This window comes from Penicillium canescens (assembly GCF_028828765.1).
Source record: "Penicillium canescens strain IBT 15451 chromosome Unknown utg000014l_segment0_segment0, whole genome shotgun sequence".
In the NCBI taxonomy this organism is placed as follows: Eukaryota; Fungi; Ascomycota; class Eurotiomycetes; order Eurotiales; family Aspergillaceae; genus Penicillium; species Penicillium canescens.
In genome coordinates this window covers 13,806-29,258 of record NW_026703976.1, presented here as the reverse complement: position 1 = coordinate 29,258, position 15,453 = coordinate 13,806, and the positions used below count along the sequence as shown (strand labels likewise).

Below are 15,453 nucleotides of genomic sequence, written 5' to 3'. Positions count from 1 at the left end.
CCATACGTTCACAACGGTAGCAAATACTGATCGAGCCACCACGCATAGGATAGCCGTCACTGTAAAATAGTAGCTTAGACCCAGCCGTTGCTTCCTCAGTTTGTGCGATCATTCCGCTGGCGGGAAGTTCACCCATTCTGAAAAGTCTATACCGCCGGGGCTATGCATCTGCATCTGCTGTTCGACGGGGAACAAACTCCCATCAAAACCAGGGTCGCTAAACAACTGTTCGGAGAACGGCATGAAATTCTGCTGTTGTTGCTGGGGCATCATTTGGTAAGGGGGCTTCTGGTCCTCGAGCTGCTGTGCTCCCTCTGGGAATATACCCTGAGCAGAGAGTGCCGACCGGCCGATCAGTCGGTTGAGTACTTCGTAGCAGCGGGTTGCGAAGCGGTTTGTGCCGAGGGAGGGGTGGGTTAGGAGGGCCTTTGTTGTTTCGATATCTTGGACCCAGGCTGCGGCTTCTGGATTTGAGGGGTCTGCCATTAGGAGGACGACCGGGATTAGGCCGGCTTGGAAGAGGAAGTAGCTGGTTTGGATGTTAGATGAGTCTGGGGTAGTTATCAGCGTGGGTGGGGTGCATACAGCATGTACCATGCTCCTAGTCTGGTGCAGATGTAAGTTTCCATGTATTCTGAGATGGAGGAGATGGTTAACCGGGCATTCTGGAGACAGTACATTCGGCATTCTGTCTCGCAGGGATCTTCGCCTCCTATTTCTGGGGTGCCTGGGCTACTGCTGGTGTATGGGGCCCAACGTCTGGCGGCCCAGCGGAGGAGAATTGGTCTGTATATCAGAATGGTGAGGTTCCAGTTTCTCCATAACAGGCGGTTCCGGACGAGTGCGAGGGAGTCGGGGTCTGGGTTGGCGGGCTGCACGAAGAGAGGTAGCCGTGGGTGTTGGAGGTAAGATGGAAGACCATTATACCACTCTTCGATTGGCTCTGGCAGATTGAGAGTATCTTCGGGCGTAAGACTAGGGCTCGAGATGAGACGCTGGTAGACGCTATTAGTGAGGAGATGGAAGCGGGATTGAGCGATCAACCCGGAGTAGATAGTTGGACCGGAGGATTCGGCAGGGAGAGTGGTGGTTGTAGGGGTCAAGGCCTCGTCGTGAATATTGAGAACCTGCTTTGCATCCATCACACTGCCCTCTGGTAGAAGAATAGGTCGCCCAAAGGTTTTGGCGGCACCACTGTCAAAGATGAACACTCCCCACCACAGTCTTCTTCGAATCTCTCTTTGCAGCAAACTGATCCTCCAGCCAGGAAACTCCTTGTGGAGGCCCAGACTCATGGCCATTCGAACAGCCAGACCAAGATAGTTCCATCCGGTGTTGGGCTTGTTCCGTTTCTGGGCATAGTTGCTCAGTAACAATAGTCCCTGTACCAATGTTAGGTTACCAGTCTCGAAGACGGATGCCTGCTGAAGGTATCCTCTGGCTTCTTGGTAGAATGTGATATCGAGGTCTGAGCTGTCATCGCCAATACTCCAAGCTCCCAGAGCCAAGATGGTGTTGAGGAGGATGTGCCAAGCCGTCCCAGGTGGACGCAACGATGGCTCATTGAATTGCGCCCGGAATGTAGGCTCGTGAACGAATGGATAGCTAGTGTGATATTCGAAGAAATACGCGTCGATGAACGCTTGTTCGATAAGCCCAGACTGCGCACTTCCGAGCAGCTGTGCTTTGAGGGGCACACCGCCTGATCTTGTCGAGTGAACAGGCATATTGAGATCGAATCCATGGTCAAAGAGCGCTCGCAATGGTACAACACTTGAAGAAGCACCGAAGTAGCCAGCTCCTTCAGGCTTGATAGACAATGCAGCCATGCCGTCAGTCAAATCACCAAGGGTGATTTCCTTCTCGGCCCAGTCAAAGCCATCGGCTTGCTGGGGGAGGGATTCCGGTGCAGGTTCAGCCCGTTCTGGTTCATGCTTAGCCGGGGTTGAGTGTCTTGAAGAGGACTTGGATGAGGAAGCCCTCGGGGGCTCCAGGTTCTGAAGAAGAGATCGAAGGGTAGCATCCAAATCTCCATCTGGAAACAGCCTTCCTAATGCTGTTTCAAATAAGTGAAGGCGATCTTCAGCATAGGTCAAACGTCTGACGTTGTTAGTATACTTTCTTATGTACAATTTCGCAATACTTACTGCCGAGTCAGAGGGCTTCTTCTGACTTTAGGGCTGTAAATGCATTCCTTATTCAACTGTCTGCACTGCAGACAGACTGGACGCTGTTTGGAGCACTATAAAAGCCAGGTTAGAAGGCCGTGGCCTAGAAGGGCTTGCTGAAAGAGCCACTTACTCTTGACTTGTGCAAGCGGCATTCATCGCACTATTTCAACGGTCAGACAAAGTCTTTCTCTGTTTGCATGACGACTAGGTCAATACATACCGCAAATGAATGGGAATCACGGGTGCTTGCCATCTTTATCGGAAAGATTGGTTTTCTCGTATTATGTACCCAATGCGCTTTGGTCATGACATAAAACGGCACACATCTGCATAGGTGGCTAGCGAAATCATGTATTTGATATGTTGGTGAACGCAAGTGCCGCGAACACCTTAGGATCGCGACGGGTATCAATGTATAGCACAAGGTTACTGTAGGACATGCATGCGCGAGATTCTCAAGTAGTCTCGAAAAATGGGGACAGACTCGCGGCCGGCGCTAAAGTAGTCATTCATCTACCTTAGCCTCTTGCAATGCGATGGATAAGCATCTATCGAGGGGATGGTGGGGAAGAGGTCAGGTGATGCGTAAAAAAACTCTCATGTGCGCTTCAGGCAGATATTCTTGGATTTTTGATCGCTGTACTTTCTAGCGGTTCAAACTTGATTGAAATGGCTCAAATGACTTAAATTTTGCTTCAGAGTCTGATGAAAACCCTGAATATGCCTTTGGTGGGGGCGTTAGCAGAGAAGTCTTGAGAACGACTTGGCGCCACGAAACCTTGGTAGGTGTTGGACGGACAATTGCCGGATGTTTCGCCGTAGCCGTCCAACCACGGCATAGAAATCCCATGCAGTTCTAGGCCGTCGGCCGTCCAAACCTTCGGACCAGCCGTTGCCAAAAAGTCTCCTGGCATGATGTTGGTGCAACATGCACTAGCTTCCGATTGTCTCTATTTCCTCGTCTGGAACCTCTACCACATTCAAATCACTGGACACCTTTATCTGCTATTTGCGCTACCATGACATTATCCCTGGATCCAAAGCTTTTTGTGCAGAATATATTGGGTAATTACAAGAGATAGGTCCAGAACATGCGGGAATGTTCGCCAACACTTTCCAATGAACATGTTAAAATTGAACCTGAAGCTATTCCATGGCCTCCCAGTAAATACTCCGAGTCAAAAAGTGGAACGTAGTTTTCATGCAGTAGTTTAACTTGATTTGTGACATGATTATAGTATTTCTATGTTGCCAAGATAGGACAGGGCGATCCTGAAAAGACAATTCTTCACCCTTCTCTTGCAATGTCCGGCAGCCCTGTCAGATTGAGCCTGGAAGGGTGGATCCAATCATCTAGTACACTATCCAGTCGTTCTCGATATGATTCCAATGCCTGCTCGAAAAAGCGCAGCCGAGACAGCTGCTCGTCGTGGCGAAGCTGAAGACCGTCTCCCTCTTTGCTCAGGTGTGTGCCAGCCTTCTTCAAGATCTAATTGCTCTACTCTAGCTTCTGGCCATCGATATGCTTGTACACGCACGACTCCCATAGACATCGATAGAGTCCAACAAGTCGAACTGCTGGAAAGGCGAACTCGCGATCGTCGCAATCGAGATCTGCTAGCACCTTCAAGATGGGTTGCAAGGGCTCGGTCACCAAAGTATGTCTTGTTTCTGCTTCCAATTGCGAAGGGCATAGCTGCGGTGGTCAGAAAGGGCATTTGAAGCTGAGCTGTTCCGCTTACCAATGGAGGAGAATGATCAGAAGGCTCCTGTGATTTGACTTTCACTAAGGATCAACAATTCACTGGGCTGCCGGTCTCCTTTTTCCTCATCTCCTTTTCCCTGGACTTGCGACCTGTTTGGAGCATCCATGTTGTTCGTAAGAGAAAGTCCAGGGTCAGGGCAATACCACCTCCATCAATCCTTGGTGTCTTTATAGACTAATATACAAACGCAGATGGTTATGTACTCAGTTTCACTGTCACCATGAAAGTCAATCAACGCAGTCAGATTTTTGACCAAAATCTGAAGGTTTTTCAGCGGGCTATTGGTAGTCCATTTGATGATGCTAATGGTGAACTCGCGGTGTTGAAAGTTATTGAGTGTATCTCATGTTCAGTGGATCACTGGTGATGATAGCTCCTTCAGGAACTACATATTTTATCACAAGTCTCTTTCCACATTCGTTGGAAGCGTCAGAAATCCCTGCATAAAAGTTTGTAGGATTTACAGTGATCAAAAGGAAAATAGGAGATAAAGTATATGGTACTTATTCAACGATAGTCGCAAGTTTAAACAACGTGGCCAAGCTTCAACGGGTGGACTGGCTGAGTACCTGCATACGCGACCGTGACCCGACGCTTTCCATAGTCTAGACGGACAGACCCACACAACTCAGACAACCAACACTAAAGCAAGAAAAAAATCTCATGATTCTTAGTGATGAAAGTGTAAGCGCTCTTTGGTGATTCAACTTCGGGTCATTCACGCATTAAATGATCAAAACACGAATAAAAGATTGAATAGCTCCCTGTGCCTCAATATAGAAGACCGTAGTTTTGACAGTGAGCCAACGTTTCTTAACCGACTCAACCTCGCTCATTCTAAACATGATTCTAGCACGTCTCTCGGTGGGCATCTAAATTGGCATCAAGGATGTCGCTGCAAAAGTTGCGGTAAAAATGAAGACATGGGATCTAGGCCTCGTTTAGGATAGGCACCCGTAGCAGAGCACGTACGCGACAGGAGCCGAGAAGCCTAAGAATACGTCCTCTACCCCCAGCCATTTGTCCTATAATTATATCACTTGGCTACGCAAAGTCAAGCAGGCCTTGCGCTTGAGGTAACGGATAAGTTTCTTCCCTTTGACCCCTACTGGAATTTCAACTGTACTCACATTTACCGGATACATCCTGGACCTGAAACAGGACCGTGAGAGATGTGATTCCCAGCAAATTTATTGTGCTTTCTATGCCCGATTAAAGACACGAGATTTGGGCTAGCTGGTCAAAGCGTATGTTCTATGCGAACATCTCTCTCCACCACAACAGTTGACTCACTGTAAAACCAAGATGCTATCGGAGCTAGGCCTCCTAGAACTGACCATTAATCTCTAGTGTCGATCGTGTTAAGATGACTGGCCTGTCAAACCAGTGGCATTTATTGATATGGCAACTGCCTTGAGGTGGATTATGCTCGTAATGCGGACAGTGTCTTTGTTTCTGGGACCAGGTTAAATTGCAGGCACGAGATCAACATACAAGTTGCCAACAGGGAAAAGGAGCATGAGGCTAATCTTCCGTTTCCAGGGGAGTTGCACGTGAGACAAAACGGGATACAGGCATTACCAGAATACCTAGGTCTGTGACGATGTTTATAGCTACGTTAAAATGAACCACAGAAATGTCTTTGGCATGAAGCTACCTTGGATGGAGGTATCTCAGAAAAATTTTACTGGAGTACAATTTAGAACAGAGCTAAATACACACAAAAATCCGGATATACTTATCACGCCGACGGCAATACGGAAGATAGGAATAAATCGACGACCCGGAAAAATCCGCATATGCAGCAGTAAAATCGAGGCTTTGGTAAATGTTAAGGATAGGTTGTATGAAGATATACATAGTAATTATACGGCAATGGTGTGACTTAACTTTCTATCCCTCAATCGCACAGGCGACACCAATGATAGGTCTGACAATGTACCATTAAATTTTGTGTTCAAATGTACCAAAATTGTCTCTCGATCTCTTTTGCATGAATTGTCTCTTGTGACTTTCCAAGGCCATAATGAACCTCTGATATTGTTATCGGTCATTGCATTGTGCGCAAAGGAAACTTACTCTGCGCTTACCAAATATGAGCATTAATAATGACGCAATAGCAAACCCCTACATCGGGTTTAGATAATTAGTTCTTAAATGAACTCAGCCGTTGAGGATAGACAGACCAGAGATAAAATAACCATACAGTCATCAAAGCCAACATTGCGGATCAGGATTAGACCTGGCAGCAACTCTAGTTGAGTGTGTGGAGACGGAAGCCAGCATTCCCGACAACCGAATATAATGACATATTGCGATTGCGCCATACTAAATCAATATCTTGCCAATACTAAGCAAGGAATAGGAGTAAGAGTCGCCACCAGATGCCTCTTGGCACTGGAAATCTCCCTAGTGAAGGATGATGCGATAACCGATCGAGTCACGGATGGCTAAAATCCACGACAACAGCCCCCTACCAACAAGCAAAGCGGTTATCCAACCGGACGATTGAGCCACCAACTCCACCAACTTCCGGGCATATAAAATCTCGCCGTAGGCAAACTGCGGCACTTAAGCCAGCGAATGGCCACTTCACGAATAGAGTAGTTTGCACATCGGTCACTATCTTGCTAATAAGAGAGATTATGAAAATTCTTCAGTCAAATCAACCTCTTCCCTTCAACCACGCAGCGAGATCTGCCAGGAGAATAAACTTCCCTGGTAATCAAATTACGTCCTACAAGAAATGACTCGTTGCTGGGCGGTCTAGCCTCAAGCCGACAATGCCAACCTCCCGAAACAAAAGAAAGAAAGCATCTTCAGCTACGAATGTCTAAACTTTCAGGTTGACCGAATATGGATGCGTTAGATGAACGCCGGCAAGTGATTCGTTGCGCCAGTCTCCCCTTATTTTGAACAATATTGCTCTCTTTTCGCGCAGCTGAGTTTTCGTTTAGAGCACTATAAGTATACGAACCTCAACTCGGAGGATTCGGAGGTCCACAATTGGCAAGGGAGCAGAATTAGCAAGAAGCTAGTAGTATATGGAAAAGCTAAACGTAGTTTTTACGGCTTTATAATGTGTTTAAAAGAAATGCAAGCATACCAAAGCCTTCAGTAAAGCTGACTAACATTGTGTTCAATAATATCGGATCCGAGAGATGCAGTATGCGCTAGTACCAGAACAAGACAATGAGGCCATTGCACAGTCCTTGACATGTGTATTTCTATATAGATCTGCTAGTAAAATAAAGCTCCCCATATGCTGATTCAGCAGTTGATGCCTCGGGAACCAGGAAGCAGTGGGTGTTCCATGAAACAAATAACGCTAGTAAGAACCCTCTCCACTTTACTGACAGATAACGACCATAAGTGGAACCAATCATCCTCGTAGCAGGTATAAGCTTTGTTGGGTCTCAGATGTGCCATGAGTAAAAGAGAAAAGAGAAGTCCAAACTAGCCACATTGTACGGCTGTAAGCTATACATCATTTCAACCCGCCAGCAAGCAGAATACTTTGTCCAGTCATATAACCAGTCTTGCAGAGCATCGTTATCACATTAGCACATTCCTGCGGTGTACCTAACCGACCCACTGGAATGTTGGACACATCTCCAGGTGACCCTTTTAGGGATTTGGCGTCTGGGATCATTCCGGTATCACCAATCATCGCCGGTGCCACATCATTAACCGTGACCCCATCGTGAGCCAGTTTAGTCGCTAAGTTCTTCATCATGCCAGTGAGACCAGCCTTGCTAGCAGCGTAATGACAACCATTTATTCCGCCCCCGATTCCCGCAATCGATGACATAAAGATGATTCTCCCCCACTGTTGAGAGACCATGTATGGGACAGCGAGCTTAGACAGCAGGAAGGAGGACACAAGATTCACTTGTATCATCTTTTGAAATTCGTCGATCGGAATGTCGACAATGTTTGAAATTCGTTTGCCGTAGCCTGCGTTTGAAATCAGGATATCCGGTCCAGACTGCTCGTGGAGCGATTGAATTTGTTCATAAAGGGTTGCAATATCATCCGCATTGCTGACATCCACTCTATGAGACGTGACCCGACGGGATGAGTCTTGTGTTTTCAGCTCGTCAATGAGGGCATCGACAGCTGATTTATTTGTGGAATATGTCAATGCTAGATGTGCCCCATGAGCGAACAGGTCACGGGCGCAAGCTGCTCCAATGCTTTTGGCAAATTGTCAGCAACGAGCATCATATGAATGAAAAATAAAATTACCCTCCTGAAGCACCCGTAATCAAGGCAAGTCTCCCGTCAAGGTCGTTGTCGAGAACCATGTCTGCTTTACTTGTCTCAAATGTGGAACGAAGACAAGGAAGAAAACTGAATAAGTATAGTTTTGTATCGCCTGCTTCTGCAGCTTGGGGAAATGGCCACTCTATGAAGGCTTTTCCTAAACCTTTCCTAAGCTATCCACCATTCATTGCCGTTGTCAGCATGGGATTTGCGGTCTATCCATATCCCGCCACCGGTGTCCCTCCCCCACAAAAAAAAAAAAGCTAAATTGCGTGTGACGGCTAATGCGATGACCAATCGGCATTTGATGGAGTGACTCCTCGCTGGCTCGACTAATATCATACACCTACCGCCATAATTCAACCGCCGTGTGCGCGGAAACATGGTTCTAATGCCAGCAAACTTTAGAAGACCCGCCCCACCCCACACAACACCCCTCTCCTCAAACAAGGAAATCCTCCATTTACACCAGTTCTAAGTGTCAAAGCGTCAAAGCGATGGTTCATGCAGAAACACGATTTGTCGAAGATCCAAAATAATTCTGTTTGTGCAGTCCAATCAGCTTCTACTAAAAGTTCTGAATTTTAGCCCCATGATTCTCCATCTTAACGGAAGCATAACCCGTAAGACCCTAGCCGTGTTAGTAAAGATGTGTCGTCTATACAAAGCCACCACCTCCTCTCAATAGTAGTCTTATGGTGTTCCGGCACCCACGTCCGGTGTCGGATTCATTGAAAGAATATTCTAGAGGTGGTTATTGACTTAGAACACGAAGCTGTGCGCAGGAAAGACTAAATCGTATACCATGTCTCCTTGGACAGAATCAGGGTTATAGTCTTCCTCCTTGAACAACAAGCGTTAGGCATGAATGCACTGTTTGGCACCAGTTGCCCTAGACACGCATTTTGATTTTGCTTAGTATACATAACACGTCTGGAGTCTCCTTTTTCCATTTAACTCCCCACAGTTGAACTCTATTGCGCCAATAACGTTAACGTTTATTGAATGAACGGGTAGAAGAAGGAGTGGAGACTTTTCAAATATCAACTCTGGAGATACCAAGAGCCAGTAGCAAAAAAGGACTGACTTAGATGGTCTGCTTGTTGAATATTGAACGGGAAATTTAACCCAAGCTGTGTACATTTCCAATTTACGCCCTCAGTTAAAAACCTTAACCCCGCCTAGGAACAACATTATTCTCGCCACTGAGACAATTTTGTTGTGCTAGATTTTTTTAATTACAGTACCCTCATTCTGTTTTGTCTGGGCTGCAAGCCTTGTGCGACACGATGAGCACTTTACTCCTGACGTCATTCTCCGCGTCACTGTAAGTCAATTCCACTTGCTTGTATGAGTCGTTTTACAGTAGTCCTCAATAAAACCACGCCAGGGCCTTTGATAGTCCTTCGTGAAGAGGAGGTGACCTGGGTTATGGTTTACAACTACAGTTCAGGACAAAAGCTTACTTGGTAGTTTACCCAATTAACGATATTCTATCCACACTAAGTTTGACGTTTATATCATTGGCATGGATTAGGCCAGTCAACTTCTCATTTTCCAGATGGTTCTCCTATGGAAAGCCAGTGGCCGATACCTCCAGGATACCTTTCTGACTATGAAGTGCGGCCCCAATACGGTGAAGCTGGGACATACTTTTACCGCTCCCATGTCAGCTTCCAAGCTGTGTTGGCAGCAGAGTGTCTGATAGTGCGCGATTCCCGAGATTCTCCCTATTTGTACGATGAACGCATTATTCTTCTAACAGACTATTTAAACAAGTCTGATGCGCAAGTGGGGCAAGGACTAACCTCCGATCCATTTACCCAGTGTGGTGAGACTGAAGCTATTCCTGTGAGTGGCCGGGGTACAATTAACAACTCCACTTCAGGATGGCTGTCGTGCTGTCTTGCTTCATTCGATGTCAAACCAAGCAAGACATAACGATTTCGTATTATTGGCGGCACGGCTCCTTGCTTCTTTCAATGGCATTCGAGGGCCATGAAATGGTAAATACTGAAGCGGATGGATTATACACTCGCCGCCGCGAATAAGACACCTCCAAGTAGGCACGGGCCAACGCTACAGTGTCTTACTCCGGACCAGAAGTGAAATAGAGCTTTATACAGAAGGTCGCAAGAAGTATTTTCTATAGCTCGAGCCAAGAGAACGACCGACTCTCACACGATAATACGCCGTGCTTGAGTATCCGAGAGAGAAGTACGATAACATTCAGCCGCCAGAGATTCCAGCTATGGAGCTGCCCACTACGACTTTTGACTGAGTTGACAATGACCTTTCCCCCCTCATCCCAAACGACTTCCCTTTGCTCGCTAATGTCACCAGACGAGTGACTGTGAAGGTCGAGCAGATCATAAATGGCTCTACCTCATGGAGGCAAAATGGCGCACCTTGGGCCGAGGCATTCCCGCAAACACCATACCTTGTGGCGCTCTACCAGAAATGAAGCGGCTCTTCCGTCATATGATGTGACCATTGAAAGCTTTCCCGGCCCAAATTGGGGAGGTGTTAGAAATTGTGATCCAAAATTCAGGTTCAACTGCCGGAGCACTCGACGTGCATTTTTTTCATTCACATGGCTTACATTTTTACGATATTGGAAGTGGACCAGGAACCTACAATATCACTGATAATGGATCTTCTCTAAAGTTTCGACAACCAATCCAACGTGACACAACAATGCTTTATCGGTATTCCACAACCGCACCCACAGGACAAGCTGCAGGGTGGGGAGCATGGCGCGTCCGGTTACAGATCCTGAAGTGTGGATGATCCATTGCCATACTCTACAGCATATGATTATGGGTATGTGTTTGGTCTCCCTTTGTGCTTCCTACTGCCAGACATACAGATATATATATACAATATATATATTTGCTTTTTGCGTCTGAATCTCTTCACGTCAATGTTCCTGGTTAACTCTATTTCATCCACTAGGAATGCAAACAGCCTGGGTGTTTGGTAACACAGATGATATACTTAGACTGCCCCGACCGATGGTTCAAGGATACTTGACATACGGAGGAAGTGTATACGGGAACCTTACCCATTGGCCTGAGGTTGTTTATGCAATGAAACCAAGTGACTAGGATGCTGAATAGCTTCCGCTGTCGAAGACTCTTCGTAGCTGCGGATTTTCAGAGAAAATATTTACTGCTTCAGCTGCTGAAATGTTTTACCTCGTACCTAGGAAAGAAATTGGTTTGGCTCAACTCGACATAAAAGTGGCATAAAGGAATTAGTAGTGCGCCACTGTATTCGGTGGAACGTGCTTTTGAATGGGTCATAAATATGGCTTTGTATGTTTTACGGTCCAAAGTGCTTGGGCTTCGCTAGATAATGGATCACCTTCTTAGAATGCAGGTAGTATTTACGATCTTAGGCCATACGCGTTATTTTTGTACGATTGGGAGTCGTCCAAGCGGTATATAAATCTATGAAAATTGTGTCTGCAGACGTGAAGTATGTTTGCTTACCGCATGACGCTTAGCATTACTAACCTCTTCTGGCCCGATATATCTCGACCCGGTTTTGGGCACTGGGGTTAATGCATCATGATACTTTCACTTGAACTCCATTTCCTTTATGTAGGTAAAATGATAAAATGATCCGTCAATTTTTGGGTTGGAATGGGTTTCTGGTTGGCTACCCATCGTGTATGAAGGCCACTCTTATGGCAGCTCTAGACGATCATGATCCGATTCCCTTAGTTGTTCACGTCCTTCGACAGCCGAAGGGTTTGCGCGGACCACCGTGAGAAGACTGTTGAGCACTGTAAACTCCATTTTCAATTTGATGCTGTAAACTACCGGTTTGTACGTTGTCTGGACTTCGAAGTTGTTGGTGTACTCAGTGGCGAGAAGGGTCGCATCCAACAGTACCGTGATGATGTTGACAATGATGAGGTTAATGATAACCGTTTGCCCAACAGAACCTTTCATATCAAGAACAGGTCTCAGATCTGTCATTGCTTCCCAGATATACAGAGCGCTAATGATCGTCTCTTGGATGGCGAACCCAGTCAGTTGGATCCGCTCATAGATATTGAATGGCGTGACGAAGCTCTTGACGCCGAGGTTGCTCCCAAGAAAGAAGATGGTAACAGGGACATGCAAGACGCAAAAATTGAATGCGATCATGTATAGAACCCAGCGACAGTGGCGTGAATGGGTGGTCACCAGATGTAGTCGCGAATATAGCACCACGGACTGACCGGTCACCATGGCGTACCAGCCAATGCAAATCAAAACGCACATAGGGAAATTAGGAGCGAGTGCAAAGTATCGAAGAAATACCGAAATGGCGTGAAGTAAGATCCCCAAAGTAGCGATCAGCATGCTCCAGAAGTAGAGTCCGTGGCGACATTTGAAGGTGGTGAAGATCGAAATCACGATTTCCAGAACATTATAACATGCTAGAGCGAAAAATGCTGCAATCAACATGGCCATCGCCCGGGACACGTTGATGGGCCCTGCTTCGCCAGCCATGATAACAGCCGACCTGGTTGGCGAGCATGGAAGAGAGGGAGTGGCAGATGGTCGAGTTTTGTTATCAGGATGATTATCGCTCAGACCGTTATGGGCGATCTGAGCATACTCATTGTTTCTTATGCTCGCTTCTCTGTGGCGAGGAAGAAAAGCACGTTAGCCTAGGCCCGTTGTTGACTTGAGTCAACAGCATCATCACCCACAGATATGATAATCGCTATAGTTGGGTGGCGCTTTTCTCCACCAATGGGGAATTAGCGACCGTGCCAAGCCCATTCTCTAGGACCTGACAGGTCACAGAAGGGAACAGAAACTATGGAAAACAGTGTCACCCGTCTAATTATTGACAGAGGGGTCTGTGTCAACCTCTGGGCAGTCGCAGTCGGCGATTGTCCATCCTCTCCGTGGCGCTATCCATGTTCCTCTACTATGTAGCTGGAATTGTTCACCCGGTCCCGTTTATTTGCGCTGGCTGGCAGTTTGTATCACCAAATAATATTAGTCTTACGTGTGGGCCATTACGAGTAGTAAGCTGTGTCGGCTTCCCGAGGATGAAGGACAGACTCTCATGCTCCTTTAATTTACATGACCACCTAAAATTAATTTACATGACCACCTAAAAGCATAGTACAACCACCCTACCCCAGCCGTGTTTTCTTGCCCTATAGCCGAAATTTGTTATCGCCGCCTTTTGGCATGGGCGATCTCTTTTGATGGTTCCACTGTCGGGTTTGGAAAATAAAACAGAGGATTTGTTCTTTTCTGAAGTTTATCGAGATTGAAACCATGTTTTCGCGACCGGCTATGGAATAGAGCCGACATGTTCTATGTCAAGCCACAATTGTCAACGTGAAGAGGTGACCCACGGGAAGAGTTGACGTGGCGGTCACCCTTCAAATACCGATTCTCCCTATAGCTGTAACGAGGCAATAGAACCAGTTTTTGGCGTCCTAAGGGGTTCTCGGGTAATTACCCAGAAATCCATTCAGACACAATCAATTTTCGGCAAATAATCTTCTCGCTGCGCACGGAACTAGCCAGGTTTCTTTGGTTGCCCAAAATTAGTGTACAAAGTTTATTAAACGACATCCCTAACTCTTGACCCGTTTCTCAAAACGATATGAATGTGAAGTGCGAAGACCCGAGAATTATCGCAAAGTGGTTTTTTTTCCTTAGTAAAAACGATTGTTCAGAACAGGATCGATCCGGATCATATTTATAACTTTGACGAGACCGGTTTCGTATAGGGTTAATAGCTACCGCAAAGGTCATTATGAGAGCTCAATGCTACGGTGGCAATTGTTTTTACAACCTGGAAATTGCGAGTGGGTGACCGCTACTAACTGTACGAATGCTTCGGTTTTGGCCTTACTTCCGTACGTTGTTTTCGAAGGCAAGGATTATATTGGATCTTGAATCGGTACCCTTCCGAATGATTGGAGATTTGAACGGGCAGCGTCTAATAAAATCGGCCTTTATTGGCTCGAAAAGCTGTTTAATCTGTCGACCATTTCTCGAGCGAAGGGAAGTTCCAACTCGTGATACTCAACAGCCACGGAAGTGAATTGACGGCAAAATTTGGCGAAATTCGCGAACAACTGGTATTATAATTGATACCGGCTGATTTGTAGCTTTAAAGCGTTCGTACGGTCAGATGGTTATAATCAAGATACGAGACGGGAGGGGTCAACCATATTGACAGACTAGATTACTTTACCCCAATCCTTCCGCACGAACTCGGGCCTTTCAATCCCATCTTATTGAAAAATTGCGTTGAGGCAGCCAGTTTAATGCCTCTTTGGCCCGGCCGAGTGATCCCAAACTTTGATATTTAACTTTGAACAGCAAACCCCCTCCCTTCTGAGCCAGGGTAATAAACGAGAGCCAAAATTGCCTTTGAACTATACGAAACTACAAAGATAAGCTTTGTTCATTAAAGCGTTACTTCGTATGAGGTCTCGAACCCCTCCGAGTCCGATTAAAACCTGACTCTAAAAGCGTACAAAAATTCGATGCAATCGGCTGCACTTGACGGGAAAGGAGTAAGCAATTTACAGGTCACAAATGAGAAGCATAAAAAAAGGGGCACTTGATCTAGAAAGTAAATACCATCTACCGAAGGCCTTTGCCGCCTTTACAGCCGGGAAGAAAAGCATTACTGAATGGCGGTTTATTGCAAAATTCAGGGACATAGAAGAGGTGCATGTCCAGTTTGACCTAGATAGGCAGTTTTATTGACTAGGTAGCGTTATGGTCGAGATAAAAGCATCTAAATTTAATAGCTCGGGTTTCGTGGCCTACACGGTGGTCAGTCACGTTAGGCGTCCTTATACGGTTATATGATGCTCGTGCATAACGTGTTCCAAAAAAGTATTCCAGCAGCTACCTTCGTGATCTATTTGCCCATGGAGAACATTTCATCTCGCATTGACTTATTCCACCAATGAATCGACCATCGAAGCCCTCATTACTGAGCTGAAAACGTATGACCCATCCCGTCAGGTCACGTCTCATAGAGTGAATGTTAGCAATGCAGACGACATTGCAAATATGTTTGGGCAAGTTCAGTCACTTTATACGCAGTGTAGGCCGGGTATCCAAGTTTTAACCGTAGGTCACGGCAAACGGACGTCAAGCATTAGGGAGGAATCAGCAGTGGCCTACTCTGCTGCACTGTGCGGCAAGGACCTGTTCATTGACATTATGTAATAACGGTAATTTCAAGGAAATTGTTAAAGTCAGAAA

The 15,453-nt window shown here is 46.3% G+C and overlaps 3 protein-coding genes across 3 annotated transcripts; 1 reads left to right on the top strand and 2 right to left on the bottom strand.

The window, feature by feature from the left end:
* Window positions 1-108: 108 nt before the first annotated feature.
* N7446_014161 (Zn(II)2Cys6 transcription factor domain-containing protein) lies at window positions 109-2,424 on the bottom strand (the record flags this gene model as incomplete). The annotated part of the gene is made up of 5 exons (XM_058522900.1): window positions 109-529; window positions 586-2,100; window positions 2,148-2,242; window positions 2,302-2,331; window positions 2,392-2,424. 5 exons carry the CDS (start codon window positions 2,422-2,424, stop codon window positions 109-111), a joined length of 2,094 nt encoding a protein of 697 aa, XP_058364776.1.
* Window positions 2,425-7,424: 5,000 nt separating this feature from the next.
* On the bottom strand, window positions 7,425-8,244 carry N7446_014160 (SDR family NAD(P)-dependent oxidoreductase; the record flags this gene model as incomplete). The annotated part of the gene is made up of 2 exons (XM_058522899.1): window positions 7,425-8,133; window positions 8,186-8,244. 2 exons carry the CDS (start codon window positions 8,242-8,244, stop codon window positions 7,425-7,427), a joined length of 768 nt encoding a protein of 255 aa, XP_058364775.1.
* Window positions 8,245-10,578: 2,334 nt separating this feature from the next.
* Window positions 10,579-10,993, top strand: N7446_014159 (uncharacterized protein; the record flags this gene model as incomplete). Its single annotated transcript, XM_058522898.1, has 2 exons — window positions 10,579-10,726; window positions 10,755-10,993. 2 exons carry the CDS (start codon window positions 10,579-10,581, stop codon window positions 10,991-10,993), a joined length of 387 nt encoding a protein of 128 aa, XP_058364774.1.
* Between the last annotated feature and the right edge of the window lie 4,460 nt (window positions 10,994-15,453).